The sequence below is a fragment of the Ammospiza caudacuta genome, chromosome 9, assembly GCF_027887145.1.
Source record: "Ammospiza caudacuta isolate bAmmCau1 chromosome 9, bAmmCau1.pri, whole genome shotgun sequence".
In the NCBI taxonomy this organism is placed as follows: domain Eukaryota; kingdom Metazoa; phylum Chordata; class Aves; order Passeriformes; family Passerellidae; genus Ammospiza; species Ammospiza caudacuta.
The window spans coordinates 26,693,379-26,717,986 of NC_080601.1; the positions used below are offsets into that span (position 1 = coordinate 26,693,379).

A 24,608-nucleotide genomic window follows, 5' to 3' on the forward strand; every position below is an offset into this window, starting at 1 on the left:
GTGTGCCGCTTCCGGCCGGCGCCGCGTGCGCCTCCCGCTGCCGTGCGCGCGTCCCCGTCCCGGCAACGATCCCGGCAACGATCCCGATCCCCGTCCGGGAACGATCCCGGCAACGATCCCGATCCCCGTCCGGGAACGATCCCGGCAACGATCCCGATCCCCGTCCGGGAACGATCCCGGCAACGATCCCGATCCCCGTCCGGGAACCGTCCCCATCCCGCGCTTCCCCCTGGCACCGGCCCCGGGCAGGTAAGATGCCAGCCCTGCCCGCTCTAGCGGGGCCGGCTCGGTTGCTTGCCGTGGGAGGTGTGTGTGTGTTCCCCAGCGAGCCCCGAGCTTTCGCTTTATCGTGTGCTTTCCATTTAAAGAAGCTTTGTGTGTCTAACAGCTTGCCTGAAGTTTGACAGCATAGGGGTTCAGCGCTGTTTTTTGTAGAAGTACTGTTGGCTAATAATAAGCAATGGTGTAAGGAATAATATAAACGCCATAAGCAATAATAATTACTTGCAACTTGCAAAATATGACTTGCAACTACTTTTACTTATTCTTATATATTAGTGGTAGTAAGAAGAGAATTACGTCCTAATAAGCAAGGTGTTGTTTATTGATTGAAATAGTAAGGTTAAACACCTATTTTTTATATGTATACTTATGGCTTAGACAAAGAGGTAGCAAGTCATATTAATCATAAGTAATTAATTAATAACTAGCGTTCAAAAAGTAAAAATGCAGGCCAAGCTTATCTAGTGTGTTGCTCACAGCTTTCTCCTTGATGACTGAAGCTGGTAAATTCAGCCACTGAATATAATACAGACTGGTTTGGCAACATATGGTTAAAGCAGTTTTATGAATATATGTGTGATGTATCAAAGTACATTAAAAATTAATACTGTAATACTTCAGTGGAACTGTGCAGTAGTAAAAAGTATTATGGATGTGCATATTTTATATAATATGCATTTATATATAGTATGACCATTGCAACGCTTCATTGTAGTCAAGTGTTAAATCCATTTGGATGTGAGTTTCTGTTTTGTCCCTGACTAGCTAGAGCAGCCATCCAAAGTCTTTCTTATTTTGGGGTCACTCATATCACCTCAGTATTTGTGAGGAACAAGCACAATAACTGCATGTTTCATTTCTGCTTTGTCATTTGTCCCAGAGCAGTGCAATCATGGCATCCATGGAAGAAAACTTTCCTCGAGGGGGCATCCAGAAGAAACCTGCAGAGGGAAAAACACCCAAGCCAAAGTCAGAGCGGGACAATTTGTTTGATGTATGTTGTTTGCATGCTCTTGGTTAATTTCTCAGAGCTCTTCCACTGCCAGAATTTGACTGCAGCCCTCTCTACCTGTTACTTCTACGGTAAACTTCAGAAGGGCCTCCCAAAAACAGATGTCTGTTGACATCCCATCCTCCTGATCTCTGATACCTGTTACATCTTGAATATGATGACTGAGAAAGTTCAGTCAGAATTACTGATCAGGCTGTAGCTTTTAAACTTCCCACAAGCATCTCATCCCAAGGTGCTGCATGGTGAGCCTAGTGTTACTGGATGCAGGCTAAGTTGGTCTTTCTGTTGGTAGAGTGTGGTGCAGATCTCTTGCACCTCTCTTTTCTGTTCCCAAGATTGAGCTTTATAAATTATCAGCCTCAGCCCAAAGGAGGTACTTTGGAAGACTTGCATGTAGACAGACAGCACTTAGCAAGATGCTTCTTTTTTTTTGTCTAAATCAGTATTTTATTCATGGCAGCAGAGTTCTGCCATAGCGCAAAATTTGGTTTTTTGTCCACTTTTATTTTTTAACCTTCTGTGCTTGTAATCTGCTTTAGGTTCAACATGAAGAAAAATCCCAGAAAAGAAAAAGAAGCCAGAAGGATCAAGAAAAGCCGAAAAGGTTCAAGGCAGACAAAACTGTTAAAGCTGCTGTTAAAGACGATGTTATGAATATTGGACCACTCACAATTGAGGTTGGTGCATAAATGTTTGATTTTGTGTGCCTCTCTTTGCTGGGCTATATAAAAATGGCATGTTTTTCTTACCTGAACTGCCGAATACATCTGAGATCCAATACAGAACTTACCTGCTTATCCCCCTGTTATGGACTTGCCAAGATACCCATAGTATGCTATTTTTCCTGGTTTTCATCCCTAAACTGCCAAATACATCTGAGATCCAGTACAGAACGTACCTGCCTATCCCCCTGTTGTCACTGACTTGCCAAGATACCCATAGTGTGCTATTTTTCCTGCTCTCCCAGGCACTCAGTGAGGGCATGCTGCTCCTTGGCTGTATCAAAGAGGTCAGTGACTACGAGCTCACCATCAGTTTGCCCAACGGCCTCTCCGGGTTTGTGCCGGTCACGCAGATCAGCGATGCCTACAGCAACCTGCTCACCAAGCAGGTGGCCCAGGGAGAAGTCCTGGAGGTGAGACCTGGGACTGGGGCTGTGATTTGTGCTTGGAGCTACAGAGTGTTGTTAATACCTCAGAAGCAACCCTGAGGTATTGCTTAGGAGCCTGGCGTTGACTAACCTTGGTTAGGAACTTGGTTTTCCAAGCAAACTTTGCAATTTCCTGGTAACAGCTGACTGCTAGAATAAAATAAAATGAAATAATCAGGTACCCTGTCTGTCTGGTGTCCACAGTGCCTAAGTTTTCCCGAGGTGCTGTGGAATGTGGGATTATCACTACCCCTTTGCTGGTGGTGTTTTTCCCTGCTGAAGGGGGAGGCTGGGTTATGGTCACTGTTGGCTCTGTAGATGTTTCCTCAGCTGCACTCTCCTGACTCCAGCCCACAGAGTGTTTTTAAGCAAAGCCTCTCAGTCTTGCTGACATGACATAGTGTCATCCCTGCCTCTCTGTTGGAATCCTGGTGTTTGTGGCATTTCCTGCCTGTTCCTGAAGTGTTGACAGAGAAACAGGACTTTCTTATGGGTTTTTGTTTTCAAAATCTGCTTCAATAACAAATTCTAGCCTTATGTTATTTAACATTGTAAAAATTGTATGTTTCTCTGTTGATCATGTTGCTGGGCAGGAGCTGAATTCTCTCCCAGACCTGTTTTCTCCAGGGACACTGGTCAGGTGCATCGTGACCAGCATAGAGAAAAGTGACGATGGACGCCGCAGTGTCAAGTTATCGATTGACCCCAAGAAGGTCAACAAGGGCCTGAACTCTACAACACTAGCAGCAGGCATGGTAAGTTGTCTGGGTTTGTCAAAGCCTCTCTGGGCTCATACATTTCAGTTTGTCCTTACATGGGATCAGGGCAGAATGTGGAGCTGCTCCCACCATGGAAATGACCTGTGAGGAGAGGGTGGGTTTAGTTCTTGTCTCCAGGTTGTCATTCATGAAATTATCTAACTTTATTCTGTTTCAATATGGCCAAGTTATTTAAAGATTTCTTTCTGAGTAGGTTTCTTTTTAATTCTTACAGAGAGTAATATATAACATGGCTTGCAGAGGTGCTTGGTTGTTTGTTTTGTGTTTTCAGCTGTATTATTATATACACCTGTTATTCTTGAGCATCACAATTATTTTCTACTAGTTTGTGAGCTCCTTATATGTATAGCTAGATAAAAGTAGAGTTAAGTCCTCACTGTTAGGTGAACTGTGTAATAAGAAAGAATGTAGTTCTTGCTCTGAAAAGCTCAGTTCTCTGTCCATTCAAAACAAGGGAGTACTTGGGTGGTGAATCTCATACCATACGTTGATTCATTAAAGACCCAGCTGTTTCATTACATTGCTGAGTTGCAGTGCTTTTCTCCCAACAGCTGCTCTCTGGTTCTGTGTTGAGTGTGGAAGACCATGGCTACCTCATAGATATTGGTGTCACTGGAACTCATGCTTTCCTGCCTCATCAGAAAGCCAAAAATTACATCAAAGCAGCCAAGAAAGGTAAGAAGCAGTGCAGGAGAATCTGATGGGTTAAAATGGAGGTGTAGAATGACAGGGATTAGAGTTTATTATATCTGTGGTGTTAGTGCACCTTGGTGGGATTGGGTCAAGGTGGAGTCTTTGCAGGTTGCTGCAAACAGCAGTTTTGTGGCTGGTCTGCAACAAACCTTTGTGTTTCAGCCCATGATCTGACAGACTGTGTTCCTGCTGCAGTAAACTTCACACAGATTGAGAGGGAACTCTGTAAAATCTTTTGAATGAGTGGGAGGAAATACTGAGTGTTCCTGCTAGAGGTTTTATGCTGTGACTTATCTTTGTAGGGCCTGACTTGAAAATAGGCCAGAACCTGAACTGCCTGGTTGTGGAAGTGAAGAATGAGGGCAGGGTTGTCTGTTTGTCCATCGATCGATCAGAGGTGGCTGCATCCATTGCCACAGAGCGACAGAACTGGGCACTCTCTAATTTATTGCCAGGGCTGGTGGTGAAAGCTCGAGTGCAGAAGGTAAGCTTGGTTTGGGTTGCTTTTGTTGGGTTGGTCTTTTGAATGTTGTTGAAGGTAAGAAACAGGTGAAGCAGAGATGAGAGTTTATGACCTGGAAAATTTCTGGTTGGTCTCAATTATTTAGCAGTAGCAAACGTAATCTGCTGGACACTTCCCTCTACTGCGTTCACTTGAGGTCTGATCTCAGTTCTGGTTGTGATGCCCTGAGTATAAAGGCTTCAGGCTGGAGCTGCTGATGGAGTTTGAAGCAGAACAGGATTCATTTTGTGTTTTCTGGCCTTTACTGCTAAAGTATTCAGCAGGATAGCAGTAGTCTTCAGAGTACACACAGCATTATAAAAAAACCAGAAGGATTGTTTTTTCAACAGTGTGCAAAGCAGAATTGTTAGCAGTTTTTCTGTCTCTTGTGATGTGCTTGTTGATTAACACTGACAGTGCCATTTTTTGAAATGTGTGAATTGCTGTCTGTGCTGCATGAAAATTGAGTGTGGAAATTTTTTTGGCATCTTTTCGTTCCCCTTTCTAGGTGGCCCCGCTTGGGTTGAAACTGACTTTTCTGTCTTACTTCACTGGCATTGTGGATTTCATGCACATGGACCCAGAGAAATCCATGAGCTATTCTCCAGATCAAGTGGTAAGGAGGGTGGAGGATGCCTGGAGTTGTTATGTTGCTTACAACATCTCTTACCTTCTCCAACATTTCTGTGGAATTATCTCTGAAATCTTAAGGCCGATAGCTTCTTTCATATCTTTTACTTGAATTACTATTGTGACTGCTTTGAAGCTGTAAAGAACAAAGCCATTCCTGGAAGATTTATTTGGGAAGTCTGGAGAATTGCAAGGGATAGAAACATGAGTTGTGTGGTCATGTTCCCCTCCCTGCATTGATACCAGTCTAGTCCATAAAAAACAGACAAAAGCAAAAATCCCTCCTTGGTGAGGCTGTTAGAAGCGAGTGATGTCTTAGCAGCAATACTGGAAAATGCTTGCATGTGGACAGAGAGTTGAGGTAGCAAGCAGAATGTCCATGAGCACGAGTGAGGTGCCTTTTCCCCTTTTGTTCAGTGAGCACTCTGTGTTCCAGGTGAAGGCCTGTGTGCTGTCCGTACACCCCACGTCGCGCGCGGTGCGGCTCACGCTGCGCCCGCCCTTCCTGCACGCCGGGGGAGCCCCACGGCAGCTCCCCGGGCAGCTCATGGGGGCTGTGCTGGAGGAGGCCACCCTGAAAGCCTTCTACAAACAGTTTGGGGCCATCTTTGAGCTTGATGATGGCACTCTGGCATTTGCACGGGTAAGTGCCAGGCTGGTGAGGCAAGTCCTCCATATCTATCGTAGCCTGCTGGGAAAGGGGGCTGGGAGAGGGTTTGATTTTTTGCCTTTATCCTCTTTGTGAGGCAATACAGTAAAATTAAGATAGCTTGCCAGGTGTTTGTTAAATGATACATCCCCTTGTTTGAATTTAAATGTAGGAGGGTTGTTGTGGAAGAGCTGGTGAAACCTGCACAAAGAGAATGTTAGAGAAACAGATTTGCCAGATGCTGGCACTTCAACCTAAGGCCCATATCAGTGCTTTCACTTTCCAAACACTCACTTGTAATTCCTTTTTTTCTAGTTGAAGCATCTTTCAAAAACCAGAAAATCCTTTAAACCTGAAGCATTTAAGGAAGGTTGCAAACATAAATGTCGGATCATTGACTACAGCCTGATGGATGAGATGTGTATTGTATCTCTGAAGAAGTGAGTATGACAGACTCTTCCAGAAAACAGGTTGAAGAATTAGAAAGGTGTTTGAGAGTGGAAAGTTACACTGCTTTGCTGGACTGGAACTTGCCATTTGGGGCTTTTGACTTCTATCTATGTTGTGGCACATCAGGTTGTCTGAGCATCCTGCACATATTCCCTATAGTCTGTGGAGTTGGGACACCACCAGTATTGCTGGTGAACTGAGGCACAAGGAGGGTAAATTAGTTCTGCTATGATTGTGTCAGAAGACCATGGCTCAGCAGGAAATCGAGCCTTGATCTTGCAGCTCATTTGTATTATAAAGTCCCTCTTAGTACTTCCAACTTTGTGGCTTTAAGCAAAGCAGATAATGGGTTCTCCTATCATGGGGCCATAACTGTGTGACTGTCACCTGGAATGGAGCATGGTGAACCTCCCTAAACTCTATGTCCTAAGAGCTGTTTTGGGAGATTGGTCAGTTGGAGTAAAACACAGCTCTGGAGTTGTAGAACACTGGGCAATGTATGGAATAATGGATATTTGGGACAAGTCAGAGATGGGACTGTCTTGTCTTATCCTGAGTTTCCTTCAAGATGACTCACTGGTCTCTTTGTGTCTCTTCTCTAGCCAGATTATTGAAGCACAGTTTCTGCAGTACCAGGATATCCACACAGGTGATGTGCTGCAGGTGAGCTTCTGAAGGACCTGAGCATGTTATACTTCAAACAGTGATCTTGCCAATGTGCACTCCTGCCTAATCAGTGTGTCCAACTTCTGATCCAAACTAGTGAGATGAAAATGAGAAAAACCTTCTCTTGCAGGACTTGATTAATGGAATGTAATACTCTTTCCATTTTGTTCATGTTTTTATTCATGATGTGGCAAAGGCAATCAAATTTTATCTATGGTCAGTCATTTATTTGTTGCCATAAGTGTATTTTAGAAAGACTTGAGTGAAAGAAATGAAAACTTGCCTTGCAGTCATGTAGTCAAAGTAAAAGTTCATGGTTGAACAATCATAGTGAACTGTTGGGCAGAAAGTTACTCATTATGATTTTTATGTCTGAATCATGGCTGTATTGGATATGTCTCTGGAAACAATTTTAGTTTGCTGGCATCAATAGGGATTTTGCAGAAGTAGCCTGTGCTTAAAGAAAAGAAGCTGTACAAGCTGTACAACAACGTGATGAAGTATATAAAAGTTAAAGGGTCAGATTAGTTGAGTGGAATGTAGTTTGATCTAAGATTACTTATTTTTGAATGTGATTAGATTTGGTGACTGTAGGTGTTGTAGTGTCTTGGCTGTTTCCTACCTGACCACAGTCTGCTTTTCATGCTGAGTTTACCAATGTTTTCTCCTATTTTGGCTCCTAGGGCAAAGTGCTCTCTCTAAAGCCCATTGGGATGCAGGTGAAAGTGGCTGATGGGATTAGAGGACTTGTGCCATCCCTCCATCTCTCTGATGTGATCCTGAAGCAGCCTGAGAAGAAGTTCAGCATAGGAGATGAAGTCAAGTGTCGGGTGAGAGCTGCCAGACAGGGTCTTCAGCTGCTTTACACTTTTCTCTTCTGAGTATGTAGCAGCTGAATTGATCAGGCAAGGACAGACATGCTTTTTGAACCTCTGTACTCCATTCTTGCAGGTGCTAGAGTGTAATCCTGGAGGAAAGAAGCTGATCCTTACTCTAAAGAAAAGTCTCGTCCAGTCAAAGCTTCCAATCCTCTCAAATTACGAAGATGCAAAGCCAGGCCTGATCACACATGGCTTTGTAGTGTGTGCAAGGGAGTTTGGCTGCATTGTGAAGTTCTACAATGATGTCAAAGGTCTGGTACCCAAGAATGAGCTGGGCTCAGAACCCATATCTTGTCCAGATAAAGTCTTCTATGAAGGCCAGGTAATTAATCTACGTCTGCTGTGTCATGTGTTTTAATGTGAAAGAGAAATCTGCAGTTGGCTTCAATGTGGATTTTCCTGAGGGACCAGCTACACCAGGAGATGTTTATGTCCTTTCACTTTATTAGTTGTGCTCCATTGAAACAGGGTAGGCTGTTAAAGGGGCAGCTCTTCTTTGGAAGTTAAAACTTTTACGACAGAATCATAAGGATAACGTTTTTTGCCTCAGTGTTACTCTGGTTATCCTGCTGGTTTCAAATTACAGGCACTTTAGAAACTGTGTTATTCACAGTTCTGGTTTTTGTTGTGGGCAAAGTTACAGAGATCTCAACCCTCTTCATTATTTTTTCTGGTGCTTTTCTTTGTCTTTAATCTTGTTATTTTTTGGTTGGCTTAGGAGAAAGGTAATTTTCTAGTCAGAATTTGACTGCAGATCTGGATTTTATTCTCAACTCTGCTACAGACCTGGTACATACTTTCAGAAGATCATTTAATGATTATATACTTCTGTTTTCCTGTGATCAGAAGGACATTTGTCTGTGGTTGAACTTGTTAAGTTCTAGCACTGGCCTGCTATCCTCAGGTGTGAGAGAAAAGTGTACTGTGTATGTCCCTGTCTTCTTTTATAGGTGGTAGCAAACTGAGGAGGGTCAGCTGAACTTAACTTGTGTTTTATAAATTTTTTTTCCCTGCAGGTTCTTAAAGTAATGGTCTTAAAATGTGAGCCTCAGCAGGAAAGACTCTTGTTGTCCTTCAGATTATCAAGCAAGCCTGGCCCTGAGGACAAATGGAAATGTACTCCAAAGGAGAAACAGGAAATGAAGTACCAACTAGGAGAGGTATTGGATTTAGTGGCTGATTCCTTTTTAGCCTTTTCCTACTCATTTTCCATATGATTTGGTATCACTTTGAACAATTTTGCTTCAAGGAAGCTTACAGCAATCAGGAACTAGTATTAAATGTGCATTTCTTACTCTGTGGTTGACCTCCTGGATCAAAAATGGTATCTCAGTTTTCAGAGGTCAGGATAAAGGAATAACAGGAAAGTCCCTCTGGAGGTACCAATTAGTGCTCTTACTCCAAAGGTGGAATCCTCTTTTTTTATTTTCTGGATGCTGCTGATTTTCTTGCTCCAAAACCAGCTGCTTTTGCTCCCTGGAAAAGAACAGCTTTAGAGAAATTTGAAGTGTTTCTCTGTTTTTGCAATGAACAGTTTCCAACTCCCTGCAGATATTGCTAATGCAGGAACAGGACAGTTCTAGTCTTGATGAAATTACTCCCTTCACCCTTCAAATGAAAAGTCACAACCAAGAGAATGTTTCCAGCTCTTTATTTCTCTGGGAGCTGAGAATTAGTTTTTATTTTACCTGCACTGTTGCCATGCTTCTTAGCTCAGCCCTGTTGATGTGAGAATTTTTCATGTATAGCTGGGAGGCAATGTCAGATCCCCTGCAACACATCACATCCCATCCCCTGTGCATCAAAAGAGATGAGTTCAAAAACACTTGGAATTTTATATCACTTTACTTGTTCTCTTTTCAGATGGTTGATGTGAAAATCTTGAAGAAGAAAGATAATGGTTTAGAAGTTTCCATCTTAGAAGATGAAGACAATGTGGTAGCCTGGATCCCCATGCTGCACCTCTCTGACTTTGTTGCTACCTCCAAGCTCCTGTGGCACTGTCTTCAAGAGGGAGATGTCCTGCCCAGAGTTCTGTATCTAAGTGACAAGGGAGAGCACATTGTATCCTTTGCCACCTCAACCTGGCAAACAAAGTGTGGGGAAGGAGGTGTCACTCAGCATTCCAGAGAATCTGCAACAAAAATAAGAATACTGTAGCTAGTGTGAAGTGGAAGTGCCTGTCATGCTAATGATACTTTAAAGAGGAATTGTTCTAGAAGTGAGGCTCAGCTGGGGCTAAAATCTCTTCAGAATTAGGTTGTGAGCTGACTTGTTTTCTCAACGAGCTTCTGGGCTGTTAAGCTTATCACAACCTTAGGAAAAAATTTGCTGTTTTTATATCAAAAATCTGAACTGAATTGTTAGGAAGTTGATATTTCTGCTACTGTGAAGCATATATCTTTAATGCTGAGCAGTTTAAGAGACATGAGTTGCTAAATTTTTGTGAAGGGAGACCAAGACAGAAATTGGAATTACAGCATTTAGCACTCCTGTACTCTCTAACTTGCAGCAAGTGCTTTAGCCCAATAGTTAACAGCACTGAGAGATTTGCTTGGCATGGTGCTGCTTTCATTCACCTTTTCCCATTTTTCTTAACTGCTTGTTCAGATCTTGAGTAGAAAGTCTGCAGTGATTTCTGCTGTACAGGAGGAGCAAGTTGTGAGAAGCTTCTCTGAAATCCAGCCTGGGATGCTCTTGACTGGTTATGTGAGGAATGTGATGCCCTTTGGAGTGTTTGTGGAGTTCCCTTTTGGTGTGACAGGACTGGCACCTAAAGTGGTAAGCAGTGCCTCCCCTTCAGTAAGCAGCATGTGTGTGATCAGGCTGCTTGAAACATGGTTTTAGCAAAGGTACAGTAACAAGGAGGGAGCAACTGGGCTGCAGGCCCTGCATTCGCACAGCTTCCTGCTGCAGGGTAAAAGGGTTCAGGTTTGCCATTTAAATTACTTCCAAAATTAAATGAAGCACTTCATTCAAGTGAGCTTAAGCTTAACAAGGATTTCATGTGATCTCAGTAATTAATTTTAATTGATGGGTTTTTCTTAGTCTTTGTTAATTTCTCTTATGCATTTACATGAAGTCGTTACTCAAACCCTGCTGAACAGCTCTGTGGGTGGTTGGTCAGTATCAGCTGTGCTCAGTAACCTTGCCCTCTGTTTCCTTTGCACAGAGCATGAGTGACAAGTTTGTGACAGACACCAAGGACCACTTTGTGGTGGGACAGACTGTGATTGCAAAGGTGATGAGCATTGATGAGGAGAAGCAGCGTGTGCTCCTCAATCTGAAGGTGTCTGAGTGCAGCTCAGGAGATTCTGCTGCAGAGAGCTTTGGCCTCCTGAATCAGTATTTCAAGGAGCTGAAAGAAATCAGGGACTTGCTGAAAAGAGGTAAAGATTGGGAATGTTCTGCTAAAGGGTATCAGGTCAAAAAAAAAAAGGTGCACTAGAGGAAAAAGAAAAGAAAAACATTTAGGTGAAGAAAGTTCAGTTTAAGCAAAGACTTCACTTCCCAAAGTAGCTTACTAGAAAAAGGATGTGTGTGCCATGTCAAGAGGCTTTCTGTAAGTAAAGCTGGAACAAGCCAAAGGAATTGTTCTTTTCATTGAAGTCTCCTAAGCCTCTTGCATTGATTTTGGGTGAAGTGCTTGTGATAACCCAAACACAGTACTCACATGAGGGTGAGTTTGTTCAAATAGATTTACCTACATGCATTATAGGTCCTCCAGCAGGGGTTTTCTCACATGCTGTTTTTCTAGTGTTTTTATCAAATTCTGACTTTGTCTTTTTAGATTCTTCCTATATCCAGTACTTTTTAATGTTTGTTTTCTGTAATTGTGAAGTGCCTGGTCTGTTTTGTACTTCTAGTGTTAATCTGTTTTGCTTTCATGTTTTTCCAAATGCAATGCTGGGTGCCAGTGTTCGTATAAGATGGGAAAATATTCTCTCTAAAATTATTAGGTCCTTAATGTCACAAAAGGGTTTCTGCTTTGATTAACTCTTAGAATTTACTTTGTAGTTCTACAGGTTCATGAGCCTAGGCTTTGTTTTCCCTTATGAAGGTAGATAAATGCTTCATGTACCACTGAATAAATGTGAAGGCTTGTCTTGGTTTTGTGAAGAAACAGCATAAGTAAAACTGATTTCCCACTTTTTCTTCCCTTTATTTAGGAGAGCCCAGCGTTTGTGAGTTGGTGCCTGGTAAGAGGGTGCATCTGGTCGTGCAGGATGTGAGGGAGGATGGCTCAGCACTGTTCAGTGGCAGCTCTGTCACAGGCCTGACTGTAACTGCCACCCGCTACCATTTGGGAGGTGAGGGTCTTTCCTTTGCTTATGTTAGTTTTCAGTCTTGTATTTTGAAACCTCTCCTAAAATGGATTCTGCTGATGAGAAACTAATAGGGAGAAGTCTGATTAGAGTAGGGATGGCCTTGAAGAGTAGTTAAGTTTCCCAATGTCTTGCTGGCCCATTTGTGTGATTCAGAAAATATGATATAAACCTCCCTGTGCCTCTGTTAATTTTGTCTCATATTTTGGGCATCTAGTTTGTGCTCAGAGATCCTTAGTTGAACCAAACTGTATAGAGACAAGTATGAATACAAGCTCCAGCTTTCTTTGTTTTTTTCTTCTCCCTTTAGAAAGAGCATACTCCAAGGAATACCTATCTGAAATTGCTGCCAGTTTTTCTTGAAAAATCAATGACTTCAAAACAGGACCATAATTTTCCAATTAAAAAATTAAAGTGTCATATTGTGCAAAACCAAACATATATTTGCTGAAGTAATGAATAAACCAGAGAAAGCAAGATAAACTTCTAACTTCAGCAGAAGTAATAACCCCAGCACTTCTGTATCAGAAGGGTTTCTTTTTTCTTTTCCTTAGCAACAGATAGACCAATGATCATTTTGTGCAAATTTTGGGAAAATCTTTTTTATATTATCTTGACCTTGTTTTTAGTCAGCCTTGTCTTTATTATTTAAGAGTAGTGTCTTCAGAAAATCAACTTCGTTTTTCCAAGAAAGATCAGACTTTTTCCAAATACAAAGCTCTCTTTTTTTTCCTCATTGCCAGTGACGTTAGAAGAATCTGCTCTTAAATAGACTTATTATATGTTTAGTACTAGTTTGGTTCAGATACAATAGTAATTAAGCAGTCTTTGGTCTTCAGGAATTAAACATTTCATGTTTGTCATGTAGCTCTATCACAGTTGCTCAGAAGTCTTCATTGTCATCAGGATATAATCTCCTTATTCTCATTTGTAGACAAAAATATTGCTCCTGGTGAGAAAAGGAAGGCATTGGTTCTTCATGTGGATGCCCTCACATCTGAAGTGTTTGTTTCTCTTCGGGAAGAACTGTTAAAGCAAAGGCCCAAGCGAGTGAGTATGTGTTCAGTATTTGGGTTGGTGTGTTTCTGCTTGTCAGGCAAACTGTAGCTGATTAATAAACTTCAGGGGTGGCTGTTTCCCCTTTTAGAGCTGTGGGAGGTAGAGAGTGGAGGGAATCCAGATCTCAGCAGGGGAAGTCACTCTGTCTGTCCATTTCTGTCTAGCGGCTCCGAGAGAACTCGCAGCACTCTGTGGTGGTGCAGCACATCACAGAGCACTTTGCCATCGTGTCTCTGCCGGAAACAGGCCAGCTGGCAGCTGTGCCCATCGCCTGCCACCTCAACGACACCTTCCGCTTCGACTCGGAGAAACTCAGGGTGGGACAGACAATCTCTGCCACCTTAAAATCCGTGAAGGAGAACAAGCATGGGGTCTTGTTAGCAGTACAGGGCCCAGTCAAGAAGAATGTTTTTGTGAGGGTGCGGAACGAGTCAGAGACAGCCCTGGAGGAGATGCTGCCTGCTGTGAAACACTCGCTGTCCCCGGGGGATGTTGTCACCGGTACCGTCAAATCTGTCAAACCCACCCACGTCACTGTTGCCATTGATGACAAGCTGACAGGTTCAATCCATGCGTCCCGGATCCTGGATGAAGTGCCCATAGGCTCTTTTCCTACTTCCACTCTGAAAGCTGGACAGAAAGTGACTGCTCGAGTCATTGGAGGCAGAGATGTGAATACTCACAGGTGGGAAGACATGTACATGGTTTTGCTTCTGGAGAAATGCAAAGGATGAAACAGTTTGTGTTTCAGTTCAGGTCATCTAGGCCCTCTGAACAGATGCTGTTACAGCTGCCTTTGCTGGAGTAGTTGAGGCTAGAGGAAATCTGCTATTATATTCTATCCCAGATCCAGCTTTCAGTAAATAAGCTTTCTACCTGTGCCACTGTATTAATCTAGAGTATAGATTGCAAGAAAAAAAGATGTCTAAACTTTTAAGATCCTGTTGAAACCTTAAATACAGGCCCCAGGGACTAAATGTGCTGGGGTATTTTGGTTGCCTAAATTGCTACTGCAGTAGTGATAGGAAGAATTGGAATTGGAAAGCTCTTGCAGTTTTAGAGGGCTTGCACCTGGGGTTTTTTTTTGCTAGTACAGAGGCATTAAATGTGGGCCTGGGGAGATCATGAGAAACTTTGATCCTTTTCCTCTTCTTTAGGTGCCTGCCAATCACCCATCCACACTTCACACAATCCATTCCAGAGCTCAGCATTCGACCAAGGTAAGTGTTGGCCTTTGTGCTGTCTGCACATGCTTTACAGATCTTGTATCCTTGGATGTTCCATCCCTTGTACCTCTCATTCATGAAGGAGCTGGCTGTGAGCAAGGACCTCCACATGTAGTGCAGTGAAGCAAGGCCTCTTACTCTTTCTTGTCCTTAGCTGTGTTAAATATCACAGTGCTCTCTTAGCACACGATTTCCTTTGATTGTCCTTTTGGCTTCAGGTTCTGCCAATCTGGACTCTCTCGTGTCTATTTCTGTCAGAAAGATTTCCTCTTATGATCAGGGAAGAATGAATTCCTGGCAGAAAAAATGCAACTGGGGAGGGGTGAAAGACATTGTTACAGTAGTACCAGCTCACCACATTCCCCATGGTTTCTAACTTCCATCTTCATCTTTAGACCAAAGCTGTTGTACTGATGTCCTCTTTCTTCTTTTGCAAACAGTGAACAAGAAGGGGAATTCACAGCAATGCTGAACCTTAAAGAAGAAGGTTCCCTCAAGAAACTTGGACTCTACAATGCTGGACAGACAGTCACCTGTTTTGTAAAGAAGGTGTGCTCAGAGTCTTCTTAGAACGTGTGCTGGGGGAGACAGCAAGTGGGTGTGACCTTGGGGGGCCTTAGCTCAGACCTAAATATTGAAGACTGTGGTCCTCATTAACTATGAGAGTGGCCTGTGGCAACTGCAGTCCCCTTCTTACAGGGAAGGTAGAGGAAGGAAACAAAAATTTTTGGTACTTGGTGGAGTCAGGCTGACTTGTCCTCTTTGACATGCCTGTTTGTTGCCAGCAGGCTCTAGTACAATGGCCTTGGAGTATGCCACCAGCACAAAGTACACTCACTGCTGATCCCCTGTGTGCACTTGCCTGTGAACCACTGCAGTGTTGTGCTTCTAAGAACAGAATCCAAACCACCATTCTTGCTTGGTGCAGAAGCCAAGCTGGGCTAGTTCTTTTTAGCCTTAAAAATTAGTGAAAAATTCCTGCCAGAGAAGGTTTTTCTTTCCCCCAAGGTCTCACGCTTGGGGTCTCATGTCTTCATGACACAAGGTCTCATGTCTTCATGACACTCTTATTTGGTGTCTTTTTAGTATAACATGCTCAAAAACTGGCTGGAGGTGGAAGTTGCCCCTGACATTCGAGGAAGAGTTCCTCACCTACTGCTGTCTCTGAACACCAAGGTAAGGACGCTGTTACTGGTGAGCTACACACACTTTTTTTTTTCCATATGCTTGGCCACAAGTAATGGCTGCAGACCTTTCTGATGTCCATGTGAACTCATATCCCAGTGCTTTGCCCTTTAGGCATTGCTGCCCCTTGCTAACAAGCAAGTACTGTGCCTGTAGCTGGTTCAGTTCAGGATAGCAGAGCCATTGAAGCAGTGCTGAGCTATCAGTCAACTGCACATCAAAGATGTTTATAGGAAGTGTAAAGGTTCATAGAGGAAACACTGTCAGAGTTGTGCAAAGCTTCCTTTCTTGGAAATAAGTGTAAACATGTCTTTTATTTCAGGTCTTAAAACATCCAGAAAAGAGCTTTAAAAGTGGCCAGGCAATATCAGCTACAGTGACTGGAACAGATGCCAGTGAAACATGCCTCTGCTTGTCACTCACAGGTATTGTGAGCCTTAACAGCAGGACCCCACCACATGTGATGCTTTGCTCAGAGTTGGGCCTGCATTGACCCCTCAGATGATGTTCCACTCCAGAGCCAAGCTGTGCCTCTCTGTAGAACAGAACTGACCCCTGGGATCCTGACCTAGATGTAGCAGCATCTACGACAAGCGAAGTCAGATCTCTAGAATAAAGAATCACTTTCCTAGTGTCTCAGACTGAGCCCTTATCTAAGCCCTTCTGAACATATTCCTTTCTAATCTCAGATGAGAGGTGGTACATTTATCAACATTTGTCAGTTACTCTGGATATGGGAATTGTGCAACTAAGGGTTACATTTGTCTGGGCTACCAAGGCAAACATGGCTGTGAACAGAGATTGCATAGACTGCACCTTACCAAAAGTTTGTGGGTTTGATATGTGACTAGGCAACTAAAATTAGCTACACTAACTTACTACCTCTTGCTTCATATTTTGAAGTATTATCAAGCCCTTTCCCTCCACCTTTTCCAGGAATTCAGTCACTGGAGCAGGATACCATCTCTGTAGGCATGGTAACAAAGGTGACTCCACATGTTGGCTTGACCATTGCACTGCCAGGTGGGAAAGCTGGCAAAGTCAGCCTCTTTCACCTGAATGATACTTACACAGAGGATCCTCTGGGGAACTTCAAAGTTGGCAAGATTGTCAGGTCAGTAATTGTCTTCCTTGTTCCTTCAAGCTGCAAGGCTTAGAAATATCCTCCTTCAGTGACAGGCTTTTTACTGTCTTGAGGTAGTGCCAGACCATAAGGTCAGTCTGGGGCTAAGAAGTGATGCTTCCCTTGTAAAGGCTTGGGTGAAAGTCTTGTAGTTTTCATTTATGAAGAAGCCCCTCTTCAGCTGCCTTCATGACCTGTCTTTTTGAGAGTAATTACTCTGTTAGCTAAGGTGCTGATGGGGCTAAGGGTAGCTAGGCATCCCAGCTTTGCAATGGTTCTGTGGGCTGTTTGGCAATTGAGTTGTTTCTACATTTGCACAAGCAATTGCATTTCCCTGCTTCACATACTTTTTGGGAATGTTGGAGAGTGCAACAGGCCAAGTGATTTCAGGTGTAATAATCTTTAACTCTTTTGTACTGGCAGTAGAGACTGAGTAAATCAAATAGACATGTTTCAAAAGTCCTTTATGTAGTTTTATGAACTGTTGTGTCATGCTGGTTTGTATTAGATAGAAAGTCCTTAAAGGAACAGAGTGTTTCTTTTTCTGCTACTGCAAATATTTATTTTCCACCTGTGGCTTATTTTAGTGTGTAAAAAACCTTTCTGTTTTCTCCCCCACCTCTGCCATGCAGGTGCTACATCCTCTCCAATGAGAATGGTAAAATCCAGTTGTCTCTCCGGCAGTCCCGGTATGTGTCATCCCTCTAGTCTGTTAATCTCCTACTAGTGAAAAAAATGATCATGAGATACACTTGTGATTTGTTTGGGAAGATCAGTGAGAAGTGTTAAAAGAAATGCATTTTTGTAAGGGGTGATACTTGTTCCTACTTCAGAAAGATTTTTTTCCTGTGAATCAGCAAACACTTAACATAAAGCTGCTCTAGTGGGTTCAGATTTAAGTTCTGTTTGTTACAGTTTCTAGGCCTGCCTTATCTTTTTTGTTTGCTTATTTGGGAAGAAAGTTCTACCACTGAATTTGCAATACAAGCATGTTATGTTTCAATGTTCAGCTGGATTTTAACAGTTTTGATTAAATAATAGACTTAGCCCAAAATGTCTCTTAAAACTGAGCCTCTTGCTTTGTCTTCCTTATGGAACAAAAGTGTGGAATTAGGTATCTTAAAAATAAGTGGGGAAAATACCAAGCAAATGCTGTGCAAAATTTCAGACAGCATTTTGCTCTCCTCATTTTCTTAGTGTTGGAGAAAGCCAGGCTGATGTGTTTGGCTCTGTTTGCAGCAGCATGTGTATTCCCTAATGCTAGGTAGAGCTTGGCAGAGATGCAGGTAGTCCATTAGTACATTTCAATAAACAGAAGGGTGCCTCTGATCCAATGTGGTTTCCAGAGAGTACTAGCTGTTGTTAATACTGATGTATTTTCTGCTGTCCAGAGCAGAATGTGAATTATTCAGATGAGTGCTTTAACTTCTAACCTCTCTTTTCTTTTAGGCTAAATCCAAAGATAAATAGCAAAGTGGAGGATATTGAAATAACAAGTATTAAGGATGTTAAAAAAGGCCAGCTAGTGAGAGGCTATGTCAAATCAATCACTCCATCAGGTGTTTTCTTTGGGTGAGTAACCTGAGAAACTTATTCTGGCAAATGATGAGACTTGGAGAACTTATTTTGAGTGTACAATTGTGGAATCTTGTTTGGGGATGGTCCCTGGTATAACGTGAGGTTGCAAAATGAATTATTTGTGGGAATCAAAATGTCATGGATACTGTGCTGAGCCTGTGAAATTAAAGTAGGGAAAGTTAGTGAGACACTTCATAGAACTGATTGTGCCACAAATGCACTTTATTTTTCTTTCCTCCTGCTGTAGAATACTTATTTTTGGTTTTCTTCCTCTTCTCAGATTGTCCACTTCTCTCCTGGGCCGAATTCTGTTCCAAAATGTTTCCCCATACTTTGTACAGAAACATTCCTTATATGAAAAGTACCTGCCTGAAGGAAAACTGCTCACTGCCAAAGTACTTGGGTAGGTCCAATGTTCTTTAAAAGGAACTATGAATTAGAAGAGAGGAGAGGATGGAAAGAAGGAGGATAAAAGACAGGAAGGTTTAAAAGAAGTTCAGATCCTTGCAGTCATTGTAAATGCTCTGACTTTTTTCTTATTCTTCTGTCCTGCTACTCCTGGCGATGCACCACAGGGTAAATAGAAAAGAAAAACATATTGAACTCTCTCTCCTGCCTGAGGACACTGGGATGCCAAGTGTCTTGCCTGAATCTCTAGGCCTACCACAATATGGAGCAGAGGAAGAGAAAAGAGAGACAGATGATGAGAAAAAAGGAGAAGAGCCTAAGCTGAAGAAAAAAAGGAGAAGAGGAAATGATGAAAGTGGTCAGGTATGGGTGTGATTGCACAGGATATGCTAAAGGACTTTGTTAGTTCAAATACTGAAGTGACTGGGAAAATCCCAGTCTCATCCCAGAAGGATAAGGCTGAAAAATTATACAGACTAGGAAAAAAAAGGTTAAATTGCATTGGAGATTACAGAGATCAAAAACTATTCCTTTTGGATGGGAGCTAGCTGAGATAACAGCCCAGCTGTGTTTCCTGTCCCTTTGGTCTTTGCACCCCATGTAGATGAGTGTGGGTTTATTCTCCTCTGTTGGTTGAGAGGGTAGAGGGGGATGCTGTGCCAGGGTATTGCCCTCTCTCTGCTGCCTGGCTCTTTACTTTGTGATCAGAATTGCCTTTAAGATTATCACAGTTGTTGCCCTTGACCATCCACTCATTTCCAGTTGCAGGAGGCAAAGCCAAAGAAGAGGAAGATCTGCCCAGCAGATGAAAATGACAGTGGAATTGAGGTATATTACCGTGAGGAGGAAGAGGATGACCAGGAGGAAGAGGCAGCTAAAAAGAAATCTACGGTGAGAAGTTAGGAGGAGAACATGAGCCTGAAATGACCTTCTAGCCCTATTGATATGTGTCAAGTTTAACTTTGTGTGTAAAGTTTAACTTTAAAAGTACAAGAAGTCAATAGTACTGAATGGAGAGATGCCACAAGCAAAGAGCAGTTGTCTGATCCCAGTTAAAAAACTTGAAATTAAAACCCAGGGCATTTTCTGTCTTCCTCCAAACAGGTAAGGAAGCCTGGTGAAGCTCCCAGGCTGCAAGTCTCCATGGGCTTCACGTGGGATGAAGACAACGCAATGGATATACCTGTGCTGGATCAGAAGGAAGAGAGCTCAGAGAGCGAGGAGGAGGAGGATGTGCAGTCCAAGGTACTGTGTAATTGTATTGTCTGCACAGGAGACACCACACAGTGGCTGTAATGTGATGTTTTGGTATTTGCATGTCTGTCTGCCCTGTAGCAAAGCCTTTTAACATAAGGGAACATCTTTGGCAGCTGACACAGAACTTGTTCAGTTATTTTGATCATTGACTTCAATAGCAGATACCTCTGAAGCAGAGGAGAAAAGGCCAAATTTTAGCATGGCTGCATGAAAAACAGGTTTTTTCATGTTGACATGTTAAATAAATAAGTATTTAGAGTCAAACAAATGTTTTCATGAACACAAAACTTTTTTTATTAAATGTCAGCTCTGTTTCTTACTTTCCTGAGTGGCATAAATGTACAGAAAAACCTGAAGGTGAAAAACCTTTTAAGGTATAGTCCTCTTATTTAGCAAAACACCAAAAAGCACCAAAAAAGAATCTTCTTTTATGCTATAACCTTTGGAAAGGTTTTCCGGTGAGAGCAATTCAGCAAAATCAGAAACAAACTCATGAACTCCTTTCATGTTTGCTCTTCAGGATTTCCCCTGTCCCTCAAACTCACCTCTGTAAAGGCAATGCATGGCTGATGCTTTATTGCCCAAGGTAACAAGGCAGAGAACTATGGCACTGTGAGTTCCAAATTTAGACCTGAGTCCCCCTAGTGATCCAGCAACACACCCCAGTTGTACATGGGGAGAAATTGTGTCGGATTTTTACAGAGTGTAGGAAGGTGATGGTGAGTACTGGCCTGGAGGGTAAAGATCTAAGAATGAGAGGGAAGGACAAAGTGTGGATCCTGCAGCTGATGTGCCAGACTAGCAAACTATTTGGTCCCTCAATGAATTTCATTTAAAAAAAAAGAATTTAATGTAGTGCTGCTCTTCTTTGAGGTGTGAGCTGTGAGCTGTGTAAGAAGGGGTGGGGGGTGTTTATCATTTTTATCCTCTTTTAAACAGTTGGCCTCACCTCTTCCTGTGGAAACTGCTTAGCCTTGGACATACTGAAGTCTGGCTGTGCTTTAGCTGGACCTGCCTATTCCCCCATGAAGTGCCTGCCCTTCCTCAGTCCTCCTGTTTTGCTCTTTCAGCTAAAGAAACGAACAAAGAAGGAGAAGGAGCTGGAGAAGCAGAAGAAGGAGAAGGAGCTTTGCAAAGTGGAGGCGGCTCTCATGGACCCGAGCCGGCAGCCCCAGTCCGCCGATGACTTCGACCGCCTGGTGCTGGGCAGTCCCAACAGCTCCATCCTCTGGCTGCAGTACATGGCTTTCCACCTCCAGGCCACAGAGATTGAGAAGGCCAGAGCTGTGGCAGAGAGAGCACTTAAGACAATCAGTTTCAGGTAATAATGGAGCTTTGACTCTCTATGCCCCAAAGAATAAATCATGATGGGGTAGTTGTGGTGGAAGAACATTGATATTATCAGTATGAGTCTGTATGGGGAGTGACAGAGTGTTTTAGCGAGCTCAGAAGGATTAAATGGTAGCAACTGTCAGCTGGCCCTTTGAAGGTCTGGCTTGAGTCACCACCACTGACCTGCTGCAGATCATGAGCTCAGGAGCTCCTGAAGGTGTCACTGAGTGCACAGACATTCTTCTGGGCAGTCAGAAGAGTTTGGAAGAGCATAATGCTGCCAGTGATGTCCTTGAATCAAAACATGACACAAATGGTGAAACTCCTGTTGTTTTTGCCATAGGGCTGTACTTAAATCATCTCTACTGCATGGTTAAGTATATTGTGATTTCTTGACTCAACTTTCTGGTTTTTAATTAGAAACAACAATGATAAAGACTGTAGTGTGAATCAACTGCTGTGCTCTATTTCAAAAATCATGTTTCAAGGAGCAGTGTGTCCTGTTTCTTGTCCTGGAGGCCTGCTAAAAGTCAGTCACTCTGTGTAGGTTAGTTTGCAAAAACCTGGTGAAGGTTGGCGAAAGGCTGAATATTCTTGTTGACATCTGCTTTAAGGGAAGAACAGGAGAAGCTGAACGTCTGGGTAGCTCTGCTGAACTTGGAGAACATGTATGGCACTGAGGAGACACTGATGAAGGTCTTTGAGAGAGCAGTTCAATACAATGAGCCTCTGAAAGTCTTCCAGCATCTGTGTGACATCTATGCCAGTTCTGAGAAGTACAAGGTAAGACAGTGCAAGCAGATCCCTGGCATGTATCCCATTCAGGCATGCCAGTAAACTGCAAATGCTGGCTGTGTAAGCTTCCAGCTGTCAGATGTTGGGCCTGTCCTGTTCTTAACTGGAATTAATGGTTGTGATTGACAGTGGGCAAGGATGTATTGATGCTTGCTTTTATGTCATAATGTTCAGAGACACCCAGCCTAAGAATTAAAGTCTTAAACCTACAAGGCTTTGTTATGAATGTGTGATGTAACCCAGCTCTGTCCTTCCAGCAAGCAGAAGAATTGTACCACACCATGCTGAAGCGTTTTCGTCAGGAGAAATCCGTGTGGCTGAAATTCGCCTCTTTCCTCCTGAAGCAAGGCCAGGCTGAGGCTACACACAGGCTTCTGGAGCGTGCTCTCAAGGCTCTGCCCACCAAAGAACGTAAGCTCTCTGCCCCAGCCTTAGTGTGGGCCTTAATGTAGGCAGGGGATGGGCTGCTCTCTGATATCTCTGCCTGTGACAGCATTTGTAGTAAGTGAAAAGTGCAGCCAGCTGACTCTCAGGGTGGGGAACTTTCAAGTTGGATGTCACTGCTAAATGCACCTCTGCTAAAGGCACCAAATAGAATTTACTGTGATGCACAAAAACAAAGCACCCAAATCAAAGGCAGCTTTGAGTTTTACAGCCCTCTAGAAAAGTTCACTTGGTCTAAGCTCAGGTTTCTGGGACTGCCCATGGGTGCTGCATGATACATGATGAATCTAAAAATAAACCTTCCTCTTCCGCAGAGAGCTGAAATGGGAAGTGAACTGTGACTCTTCTGTGTCCCACTTTGATCCCACCTCAGTCTAGAACCTCTTTACAAGAGAATCTTTTGTCTCTGGGTAGAGATGGTGCTGTCTGTGCCTGCCTCTGTTCTGTGTAATTCTCACTCCTGTTTGATCATGTGGAAGAGAATTGCTGTGATACCCTAACATGTCATTACTTTTCCCAGATGTGGATGTCATTTCAAGGTTTGCACAGCTGGAATTCCATTCTGGGGACACAGAACATGCCAAGGCCCTCTTTGAGAGCACCCTCAGCAGCTATCCCAAGAGGACAGACATTTGGTCCATCTACATGGATATCATGATCAAGCATGGCAGCCAGAAGGAAATCCGGTGAGCTGTGGTGCAGCAGGCTGGGAAGGGGCAGAACACACCTGAAAAGAAGAGCAGAGGTACCCTGCAGTGTGAGGTTGTATAGGGCTTCCCACAGCAGAAAAAGGGGATTTTTTTTTTCCAAAACTGGGATGTGTGGAAGTGCTTATTCTTGCTGGGACTGAGGAGACTCCAAAAAGTTCCATAGGGCAGAGGGGAACTGTTTTGTAAGTTGTGGCTTGCATGACAGAAATAGAAGCCTTGCACTGAGGTTCACCTGTCCTTCTGCAGGGAGTGCCTTATATCTGAAGGGTGAAATCAATCTTGAATAATCAATCTTTGTAACATAAAAATGGAAAAACATATTTTTTCCGTTTCTTTTCCTGAGAGGTGAAAAAATGAAGTAATTTCCCACATCCACTTAATGAATCCATGGTCCAATGCAGTGTCTGGATCTTTTGTTTGAGTTGACCAGCAGCCTTAGTGTTCAGCAAGCAAGTAGAAGGCTTCTACTTTGAGATTTTGGCCAATTGTCAGGAATCTCTTTCTTCCAGCACCAGTGCTTCGCAGCAATTTCCCCTGAATGTTTCCCCCCCAGACTTTCTGCTCTTTGTTAAAAGACATGGTACAGGGCCTATATTGAGTGCTGTCACAAACATGATTTGAATCACTTTGGTTTCTTGCAGAGACATCTTTGAGAGGGTCATACACCTGAGCTTGGCACCAAAGAAGATGAAATTCTTCTTCAAACGCTACCTGGATTATGAGAAGAAATTTGGTACAGAAGAACGTGTCCTGGCTGTTAAAAGAGCAGCACTTGAGTATGTGGAGACCAAGAGTTCCCTTGCTGACACCTAAGTGTGGTGCAAGTGAAAGCAGAGAGACTTAGCTTTCCATGCAGTGTGGGAACTGAGGAGTGTGGAGTTCTGCTGTGACTGTCCATGGACAGTTTCTGGAGAGTATTGGTCTGTGACCAAACCAGCTTGGAAAGAACAAACAAATGAAAAGATTTGATAAATGTTTGCAGCTTTGTCCAGAAGTTACAAATAATCCTGTTGATGACATGTTTTTAAATATAGACTGTTTTATAATCAAAAGAAACATCAGCCATACCTGTTTTATTTTCCTGGGTAAATGCTGCAGTTATGACATGCTGCTTTTAAGTACAGTAATGTCTTACAATTTGATTTTTCTCACTGTTAAGATGGCAGAGAAGATTCTTGTCTTTTGGATGAATTAACACTTCCGAAGATTTATCTCAGGTGCCTTTGTGCTCTAGAAATTGGCAGAGCAACACTGGATGGTGGGCATAGCTGAAGCTGGAAGGAACCTCTTGATGATGATCTTCAAGCTCCTGCTCAAATCAATGATCAGCAAGACTAGGTTGCTCAGGTTCACTTCCAGTTTGGTTTTGATTTTCCCGAGAATGGAGACTTCACAACCTCTCTGGGCAGCCATCCGTTGTAGCAAGTTGCTAGGGATTGATGACAGAAACAATAGTGATTTTCAGTAGTCAT

The 24,608-nt window shown here is 43.0% G+C and overlaps 1 protein-coding gene across 1 annotated transcript; it reads left to right on the forward strand.

Moving 5' to 3' along the window:
• The first annotated feature begins 101 nt into the window (after positions 1-101).
• Positions 102-24,249, forward strand: PDCD11 (programmed cell death 11). The gene is made up of 36 exons (XM_058810418.1): positions 102-249; positions 1,163-1,276; positions 1,834-1,971; positions 2,262-2,429; positions 3,038-3,199; positions 3,775-3,898; positions 4,219-4,400; positions 4,927-5,034; positions 5,485-5,691; positions 6,013-6,137; positions 6,750-6,810; positions 7,497-7,643; positions 7,765-8,016; positions 8,711-8,854; positions 9,558-9,758; positions 10,305-10,475; positions 10,867-11,083; positions 11,864-12,004; positions 12,954-13,069; positions 13,243-13,763; positions 14,236-14,298; positions 14,745-14,853; positions 15,391-15,480; positions 15,812-15,914; positions 16,426-16,603; positions 17,245-17,301; positions 18,062-18,184; positions 18,471-18,593; positions 18,766-18,961; positions 19,361-19,489; positions 19,703-19,843; positions 20,926-21,176; positions 21,802-21,970; positions 22,240-22,393; positions 22,947-23,112; positions 23,778-24,249. The coding sequence occupies exons 2-36, from the start codon at positions 1,175-1,177 to the stop codon at positions 23,947-23,949; spliced, it is 5,511 nt and encodes a 1,836-aa protein (XP_058666401.1). The 5' UTR covers positions 102-249; positions 1,163-1,174; the 3' UTR covers positions 23,950-24,249.
• Positions 24,250-24,608: the final 359 nt, after the last annotated feature.

What these genes read in the sequence shown, in the direction of transcription:
- PDCD11 (XM_058810418.1), top strand. Translation starts at nt 1,175, where the DNA reads ATGGCATCCATGGAAGAAAACTTTCCTCGAGGGGGCATCCAGAAGAAA. An exon ending in CCCAGGGAGAAGTCCTGGAG is followed by an intron (nt 2,430 to 3,037) that starts GTGAGACCTGGG and finishes GTTGCTGGGCAG; the next exon opens with GAGCTGAATTCTCTCCCAGA. An exon ending in GTGACAAGGGAGAGCACATT is followed by an intron (nt 9,759 to 10,304) that starts GTATCCTTTGCC and finishes CTGCTTGTTCAG; the next exon opens with ATCTTGAGTAGAAAGTCTGC.